Source organism: Onychomys torridus, chromosome 19, assembly GCF_903995425.1.
Source record: "Onychomys torridus chromosome 19, mOncTor1.1, whole genome shotgun sequence".
NCBI lineage: Eukaryota > Metazoa > Chordata > Mammalia > Rodentia > Cricetidae > Onychomys > Onychomys torridus.
Window position 1 is genome coordinate 18720404 of NC_050461.1, and position 9647 is coordinate 18730050.

The 9647-nt window shown below is 44.2% G+C and overlaps 1 protein-coding gene across 1 annotated transcript in view; it reads right to left on the minus strand.

The window, feature by feature from the left end:
* Man1a1 (mannosidase alpha class 1A member 1) overlaps window positions 1–4113 on the minus strand; it is a 172855-nt gene extending 168742 nt beyond the window's left edge. The window contains exons 1-2 of the mRNA XM_036168983.1: window positions 3894–4113; window positions 1881–2735 (exon numbers count right to left, since the gene is read on the minus strand). Of these exons, the coding sequence (XP_036024876.1) occupies window positions 1881–2735; window positions 3894–3920 (882 nt within the window). The 5' untranslated portion in view covers window positions 3921–4113. The remainder of the gene's footprint in view (window positions 1–1880; window positions 2736–3893) is intronic.
* Between the last annotated feature and the right edge of the window lie 5534 nt (window positions 4114–9647).

Below are 9647 nucleotides of genomic sequence, written 5' to 3' on the forward strand. Positions count from 1 at the left end.
GCACAAGGCCCTGGGTTCGATCCTCAGCTCCACATTAAAAAAAAAAAAAAAAAAAAAAAGAAGAGTCTAACAGCCAATGGATATACATACTGCTAAAATGCTGCCCTCCTGGATTGCTCCTCGGTACTGTGTCTGTTCTAAACCCACTTTCAATCATTAGTGGTCAGCTTCTTAATGCCTTAGTGTTTGAAATCTCTGGTTCCCACAACTACAGCCCACATTAACTGGCCGCTCACATGAATTCAGAAGTCTGCCATGCGTAAATTATTCTCTTCAAACAGCAGCAGCAGCAGACACTGATCATTTGAGGGTAGATTTTCTAATGGTCTGTATTGGTTAAGGAGCCTAAGAGGTAAGGGTGAGAAGATGTTTAGGAAGAGGCAGAAGTGTGTCCCCTTCTACAGGAGAGTTCTGTCAGGATTTCCCAGAGGAGGAAACCTGTTGGGAAAAGTTGCTCAGGAGAGCAGAGCCCACTCCCCCACCATGCCTGAGGAGGGCTCTCAGCAAAGAGGAAAGCCTAAAGGATGATCAAACAAAGCCATGGGCCTAGCCTCAGAGAAATCTAAAAGGGACCCCAGTCCACTTGAACTTGCTCAATGACACCTTACCCAGTGCCATCTGGCCTTAGACACATCTTATGGCCATCAACCTATCTCCAGGCTGCAGACACTTTAAATTTCTTTACAGCCTCCAAATTCCTTTCACTCCCTGAAAATGCTATCATGACCCTTTTCTGATAACAGAACCAATAGCAACACAAACATTTCATAAAAGTATTCCATCCTAGTATAATGCATTTTAGAGGAACAGTCAAAGTTGGGATGCCATGCTTTTAGTATAGTTCTGCATGCAGGTCTGGATTCCCAGGAAAACACAGAAACAGCCTGGAGGAAGACATGTCCCCGGAGCCTGGTGAGTGGAAGCCTCTGCTTCCTCATTCAGGTCTCAACATGGTATGGTCACTAACAGCTTCCTGAGCTATAAATCCTCAGCCTTCACCTTTGAAATGACAGCCTGAGAGAATTTCCTAGGGTTCCTTCACCTTTAAGCTCGTCAGAAACCTATCACAGGCTACGAGTGAAAATAGAAAGAAATTCCACAGGACTTACCAAAGTCCATGTTTGCTCTAAATTGGGTTTGTTACTGAGCTAGACGATGGAGGCAGACCTGTTGCATCATAGAGAAAATACCTCTTTTCTGGAAATGTTCTAGTAATACAGGAAGCAGTAGATGTATGTGTGTGTGTGTGTGTGTGTGTGTGTGTGTGTGTGTGTGTGTGTGTTTCTCGTGTTTTAAATCAGTAATGGATAGTAAGTGGCCCATGACAGGAAGTCTCAAGTTTCACGTTTACAGCCTGTTACATACACACAGAATGCCACCTGGCCAGGCGACGACCACATGACTGAACACTGAACATTGGCTCACTGTTATAACCTTTGAATCATGAGTGATTGATGCCCTGCGTTTATAGTCAGCTTCAATTTAAAACCACCTGCAAGCCTTCGTGAGGGAGGCTGTTGAAGACCAGCACAGTGACTGATCTCAGGGTGGACTGAGAGCAGCTGGAGAGGAGGCAGTGTATCACCTGCACATGTGTTCACTTACACCTGCCTCTTAGAGCTTAAGCTCACCACAGCATGTAACTTCAACCGCATTCAGCCTCACATCCTAACTGGCCACACATCTCCTAAGGTAGTAAAACAAACAAACAAACAAACAAAAAACCGAACAACAAAAACGTGCAGCCTTTGGCAAACGGTGGAAGCGCAGACCTCCCTTGCCTCTGAGTGATAACGTTGAAGCTCTAAGTTCCAACCGTTTATCTTACCTCCCTGAAAAACACAGCAGCATGAGTAGGATTTCTGGCAGGGTTTACTCACCTCTTTGATCTTTGCTCTCTTCTCGCGGATGGTGGCATCAGCTGGTTCCCGGTTCTCTATCCCGATGGGAGGTATGAAGTCCACCTTGGGCAGGCCCCCAAACAGTTCCTTGTCACGCAGCTGGTCCTGGGCCACCTTCTCCTTCTCCAGCAGAATGTCTCTTTGGATCTCCTCGGGTAGCTTCTGCAAGGTCTCCTTGGCTTCCCTGAGAGCCCGCTCATGGTTTTCACGGATCCTGGCTAAGTTGTCCTCCAGTATAGCCCCGGGGTCCCCTGGCACGCCTTCCTCGCGGTGCCGGACTCGCCCCTCGGCGACATCCTCGGCGCGCGCCCCGGGCCCGGGCTTGTGCTCAGCCGCGGGCTGCAAGGCGGGGTTGGAGTGGAACAGGACCCCGCTCAGCAGCTTGGAGGAGTCAGGCAGGAAGAAGATTGCCCCGAAGCAGAGCGTGATGAAGGCGCTGAACACCAGCAGCAGCACGAACTTCTCAGTGAGGCGGAAGGCGGCGGGGCCAGACCCCTTCCTACTGCCGCTAAGCCCCCCGCCCAAGCCGCCGCCCAAGCCGCCGCCCCCAGGGCTACTAAAGAGCGGCAACAAGCCCCCCACGGGCATCGCTCCGGTTGTAGCAGCCGCCGGTTGGCAGTCTGTCCAGGGGCCGGGCGCCGAGCCGCTTAGCAGCCAAACTTCGCTGCCGCCGGCCGTCAGCAGCTGCGGGGCCGGTTCTTGCGCATCCAGGCCGCCCAGAGCGCGTGTCTCAGCTGCGGGTCTCCCCGCTGGAAGCGGCTCCCCTCCGGCTCTCCTCGCCGGGGTGGCTCCTTTGGCAAACAGGCACGCGCGACAGACCGCTGGCTGCAGCCTCTGTGGAGGAAGAGGAGACAGTAAAACGCAGTGGTTAGGAAGATGGTGAGAAAGTTTCCAGCGGGTCCCCGCCCTCCCCTCGCCCCGGGAGCCGCAGGACAGTTCCCCAGCAGGCAGCCCCGCGGTCCAGCTGCGGACACCGCCCTCGGAGCCCACTTTGGACTTGGGGTTGAAGTTTTCCAGTCGCGGAGGCAAGGGTGTCCCGCGCACATCTGGGGCAGTGCCGAGGACACCTCGGTGCCAGGGGCGGCGCACCTCTGGGCAGCAAGAGCACCGCGTGCGTGGGGAGCTCGTCAACTTCTCCCGCTGCCCATCTCGGTGCGTGTCCGGGCGGGCGGGGGCGCGCCTTCAGCCCGGTGGCCCTGCGGCCCCGGGACACGGCTCAGGTGAGCGAGCGCGCCGACCTGCCGGCGAGTGCGAGAGAACCAGGCACTGTGCTGCCCTCCGCCGCGGCCCCGCCGTGCACTAATAGCACTGCCGGTCTCCCGGCGGTCGGAAACGAGGGCGGTGACGCGTCCGGAGAGTGACAGCGCGTCCGGGCCAATCTCACGCCTCCCAGGGTCCCGCGGGGGTGGAGCCGAGGCGGGGAGGGGGCCGCGCAGGGCGGGGAGTTTACGGGAAGCGCAGCCTCGCGGGGGCCCGGCAGAGGCGGGGAGGTCGCAGCTCCCCAGGGCGTTGGAGGGCGGGAGCTGCGCCCCGGAGCCGGATCAGACCCGTCCGGAGAAGCAGAGCCGGATCTGGTCCGCGCTTACCCTGCCCCAAGCCCACTCGGCCCGGAGCCCCGAAGGTGGTGGATTCTCGAGTGACCGCGTTACACTAACGCGGTAGCGCCTGCATGCTCCTGCACTCGCCAATTGGCGATCCCGAGGAGAACACCGGGGATTGCGGAGCAATGGGTGGTTTTGAAGCGCGTCTTTCCTCCAGTCACTTCTTGTTACCCAAGACAGGGATTACCAGGCGCCCAGTAACTCTCAAACCCCAAATCCCTAGGCTACCCGCAGAGCTTTTGAGCTCTCGGCTCGGCCTCACTAACACAAAAATCCATGGAGATTTGGGATTTGGGGATTGCTTAGGGCTTTAAATATGCACCCTCTTATCCTTCCAAAAAAAAAAGTTATATGCCTCCCCCACACTCCCCCACTTTCGAAATTCATTTACCTCATCGCTGTTGGTCAAATTTTCCATTCAAAGAAGACAGTTTTATGCTGCCAGAGCTCCAAGCAATAAATTGAACCCTGTTGAAATTAAGTCTTGGATGCGACAACTCCCAGCGAAGGAAAGATTTGGTCCAATAGAGATTGTTTTCAAGACAGCCTTGCAGTATTCAGTCTCATGGCATGTCATGGAGACTGGCTCCACCTCCCATGACATCGCTTGGAATGCCCTGCTGATATTGCATAGATCTACGTTTTGACTTGGTTGGGAACCTCCGGGTGAAGGGACACGAGAACGTTTTCCAAACTGTGTTATGAATCCCCTGTTGCTCCAACAACAGTCACCAGGGAGGAAAATGTGACTGACTTCCCACACCTGAAAGCTGCTTGGTGGCAGCGCTGTTCACCATCAGCCTTCTCCGGAAAAGTGATTTTGATTTGCCCTTTACTTGCTGTCTTAGACCAGAGCAAAAATACCTGGCAGGTTCCAGGAGAGTGCCCACAGTACAGTTGTTTCCAGGTGTTGGGCTGTATGAGGTAATAGAAAACTAAGTCAGAAATCAGACGGCAGTTTTCGTTTAAGTATTACTTATTAATATTAGCCATCATTATTTGTTGTTTATTGGTTTTGTGCAAAATGTGCCAGGTACACATTCGAAAGTTCTGGTTAATAAGAAATTATGGCTTGATGAATCCGACTCCGTGGCTTGATTATTTTGATACTTGCTATGAAATTCTATGCCCAGAAGAGTGCAGCATATCCAAGCAGGGTAATAGATTTAGCTCTAAAAATGAAAGCAAATGTTTTCTTTTAATGATGGAAAGGTAAATTTGTTTCAAACTATATTTGTAGGTTGTGGGTGGGCTGAAAACTTAATCACTGTGAAATAATAGTGTTTATTCTCAGCAAGACCCTTGAAAGTGAGCTGCCTCACAGAAGGGAAAGCAGATCCCCGAGAACTGGGACAAACTCCTGAGGAACCCAGGTGCTTGCTTCCTGGTCATTTGGGGGAGGGGTCATTAGTTTTCCAACTATGTTTTAAGAATGGGATTATTTCTACAGACACAGAAATACTTGTGAACGTTCATTTTACGTTGATATAAGTATGTATTCCAAAAAAGAATAAAATCCACCTTGAAGTACATGTACTAGGATATGACATATACCTAATGCTGTTTCTAAATTCCTTAGTCTTGATGCCAAACCAATTTGGGCATTTAGTATAGTGTCTGTAGTGGAAACATTAAATATTTTTGCACACAGACTTAAAGTTAATTTCCTTCTTAGAAATTTAAGATATATATATATATTTCCTAAATTTTTAAGGTGACTGCTCTTTTTATTTTGGTTCACTTTTATGAAGCTTACTTTAAGGTTTTTTTTTTTTTTCTGGTTTATCATTAGGCACTGGTTTATTGCAATCAAAGCTTGGTTTTGGTAATTTACTAAGTGAAAAGTTAATTTGTGTGGTTGGATATAAGTCTACATTCAAGGGTGCCCATCTGTGTGAGGCAGGTTAAGAATGTGATTGGAATGCCCCTACTTGGGGCTAGAGCAAGCCTGAAACAGACTCACAGAGAAGTTATTTTAAGACACATGCTAATCAAATCTTCCGTGCAAACCTCTTTAAATAGCCACCCCAGGCCCCATGTATACATGGAAGCAGAGCACAGACAGCAGGTAGGTCCTAGCATGGTATGGAAGCAGGCTGGCACTGTGCCTTGATCACTGTGCTTGAACCTCGTTACAGTCTGCTTCAGAAAAGTGTGCAAATGGAAAATGAATGTGACCAGTTCTGGTTTCTCAAGCCATGAATCTTGAGTCTGTCCCTTCAGTGCAGACTCTGGCTTGCCTACCTGAAGGAATGCCTTGGTCTTTGTGAATGCAGACTCTGGCAATGCAGACTCTGGCTTACCTACCTGAAGGAATGCCTTGGTCTTTTCAAATGCAGTATTTTTGACAGGACTGCTGTTTCCTCCTTGTCAATGGGCTAGCATAAACTTGGGGACCTTAATATTTTGTTGGATTGTCTTCCTCCTGCCTGGTTGCTTTCTCTCTCTCTCTCTCTCTCTCTCTCTCAAATTTGATCAACTAATCCTTTTGAGGCAAAGCTCCCATGTACTGTTTGCCCCTTACATATAAATGTAACTCTCACTTTGCTCACCCACCCCCTTTGAGTACTTTTGTTTCAGTGTCTTTTTTCAACAAGTTGTGGATACTTGTGTTTTGAGATTTTAAATACACTTTAGAATAATATCATTTTTAAAAAAACTTGGATGTAGATAGAGACAAACCCAAAGCAACTCTGATTAATTTGGCTGCTTGAATTTCAATTTTTTTTTCAAAAGTAAATTAACAAAAGGCAGATATAACATTCACAGTGTGTTAATTATGAGTGTCTACAGAGGCCAAGGTGGCAATATTTTAGTAACTGATAAGTTTGTGTAAAAATCAGTGGGTTCTTACAAATTAAATCACAAAAATCTTTCTCGCACATTTTCTACAATCTTCAAGTTAGAATTCTATGAAATAATTCTTTTAAAGATACTAATGTTTGTTTTGGGTTAAAAAATAAAATACAACTCAATGAAGTAAATAAATTTAATCTAGATAACAATTACTGAATATTTCTAGCAAGTTAATATGAATCCCCGATTAATCAAGTTTCTAATTCACTTCAAATCCAGGTCAGAATGGGTCTTGGCTTTTATTTTAAAAATAAAATGTAATATGAAGAAAATACTTCATTGAGAATGTTAATCTTGGCATTTTAATACTTCAATGGACAACTCTGAAAATTACATTAATTGTAAAAGGGAATTAATTAAAGGCTTAAAAGGAATGATCAGTAATATTGGTATTTAAATTGGAGTCTATAGTCTATTTATTTTGCTATGGTTTTTTTTCTCCCCTAAATTTACTTTGAGATGGCTAGAGTAGTAGAATACTTTCACAGAAATCCTTTCCCCATTGGAAACAAGAAAGGAACAAGTAGCTATCTATGCAGGGTTGAATCCTCATGCTCATCTTGAAAATGCCAGGCCATGTTGAGACATCTGATTTTGTTTTGAACACTTATGTATAGATATCAGCAGTCCCTAGTTTTAAGACATTGTGAACCACAAATATTTGCCAATTGGTTTTGAGGAACTTTGCATGAACACTCCATGGCAAGAAAGTTGTAAATGGTGCTTCATCTTGCCAGTCTCCTCTATGAAAATGTAGGGTCCTACAGAAATTTAAAGTGTTGGAGCAAAATACTGTTGCATTGCCAATGATCAATGTAGCATCAAACTGGAAGTTTTCATTGATTTTGAATGTGAGTGCTTGAAGCTAAAGTTTACTTGAAAGAAGAGATGTAATAATAGCCTCAGAGAAGTTCTAAATCAACTTCCAAGGTGAGAATGATGTATTGAAATTCTCAGATGTCGTTTTCATGAGATTAACAAAGGGTCTCAAGGAAATAAACCTGTAAAGTTTGAATGAGGACATACGTATTGAAGACATTGTATGCCCTTTGTTGTGCAACCACGGCACATGACTTACCTATGTTCTGTGTCTCTCGTATTCTATCTACAGCAATATGGTAGATAAATGTTTGAAGTAATGTCTGGCCCAGTAATCACTCAAGGAGTTTAAGTAAATTTCTCCCTTTCCCTCATAAAAGAATTAAATATTAGGAGTGGTCAAGGAATGGTGTCTGTAGGGTTCTCACAAGGAAGATCATAAAAGGGCAAAGGGCAGAAAAGATATTATGGATGTGTCTTTTTTTTTTTTTTTTCAACTCCTGTCCTCTGAATAACTTCTACCAGAGAAGAGCTGTGCCTGGGAAAGCATTGTATGATATTTTCCCATTCTTTGTAGGGGCAATTCTAAAGCTCCCCAAACCCTGAGAAAATGTGAGTGATGATGAAGTCCAAAATGAGCAGAATGACATTCACAACAGTGCTTGAAGACTCTGAAGCCAGGGGTTCAGGGCAGAACATCTTCATAGGGGGATGTTAACAACAACCATTGTGGCCTCTACATATAAAATGTTTGCATTTTATGACTTGAGAAGATTCTATTTCAACAGAGTGAAACAAAGAACAACCCTCCAAGTCTAGAGAAAGACAATCTTTCCTCTTAGTTTTTAATACATCAGATAGAGTTTAAAATATTATTCCTTTAAAAATAACATTTATTTAATTCCCTGTTACAGAAAATTTACATGTTCTTCCAGAAAAAAAGAAAGCAAACTCAGAAATGAAATACTTTTGAGATATTATTTTGTCCAATTGAAATATTTTTCATGAAATAAAGTGAAATGAAATCACATGTGCCCATTCCTATTTTGGAGAAACTATCTTACAAGCATGGCCCAAGATCACATGGTTTCCCCCTCTCTTTGCAAAGTAAACATGCTGTGTGTAAAGTGTCTTCAGTCTTTCTTATTTTCCTTGAAGATAGAATGCTGACTTTACCCCGGGTCTGTGCGACTAAGAATTCACTTGTGGTTCTTTGCCTATCTACCTTTTTTTTTTTTCAAGTTCATCTGGTTCATTCATGTCTTCTGCAACATATAGATTAGATTCACTAAGAGATGAAGTCATAGTACATCTGTGTTGCAGGATGAGCCTGAGCAAATTGTACCCACTGAATTCATGACTGGTAGACTATTCATTTGGTAGAATGAAGATTGTTCTGGACTGTGGCAATGATAATATATAACACACATATATATGGAAATTACCATAGAAAAACCAAAGGAAGTAAGTTCAAGTCACTGACCCATATGTCTCATAGACTTAATGGACTGGAAATATTAGGGTCTCATATAGTTAGTAAAAATCACTGGAGTATAAATGCAACTCATTACCTCATTTATTAGGCAATCAAGTTTACTCCAAATATTAAATAGATATAATACATTCTATTATTATGATACTATGATGACCTCAATAGTAATCAACAAGAAATGAATATAATCAAGTGCCCCTAAATGCCATTCATTTCACATTGTTAATATTAAAATCTGTGTATATGCCTAGCAAGGAATTAATTTAATAGATATAAAGTAGGCATTATAAAGAATTTACTAAACCTAACACTAATTTCATTTATTGCACAGGTATTATAGAGTAAAATAAATTGTGGTAAAAGCAAGGAAAATTTGTTTGTGAAGGTTTTCAGTTATTACAAGGTTACTACACACATATAGTGTGTCATTAAGTGGATTTTATTAACTGTATGTGGTTTCATCACTTTCGTTTCTTTTAAAAATGTTTTAGGAATGTAAAATGGCCCAGCTGCTTTGGAAACCAGTCTGCAGCAACTCAAAAGGATAAATATAGAGTTACCATATGATCTGGCAACCCTACTCCTAGGTATACAGCCAAAAGAACTGAAAATATATGTGCACACAAAAGTCTGTGTATGAAAGCTCATGGCAATCTTATTCATTATAGGCAAAATGGGGAAAGAGCACTAATGTCCACTAACTGATGAATGGATAAACAAATGTAAATCCATACAAGAAAAAGCATTCAGCAAAAGAAAGGACTGCTGTCCCAAGGATGTCCTTTGGCCATACTACACTCAGATGCTATTACAAAGACCACAGGAAATGTCTAGAGTAGGAAAGGACATACATGGGCATGGGAAGTTGATGACTGCTGGTCTGGGGCCGAGGGGATGGAAAGATGGAGAATGAGCACTGAAGGAAGGAAGGGCTTATGGACAGTGAATATATTAAAATATCTATTCAGTTTTAGCATT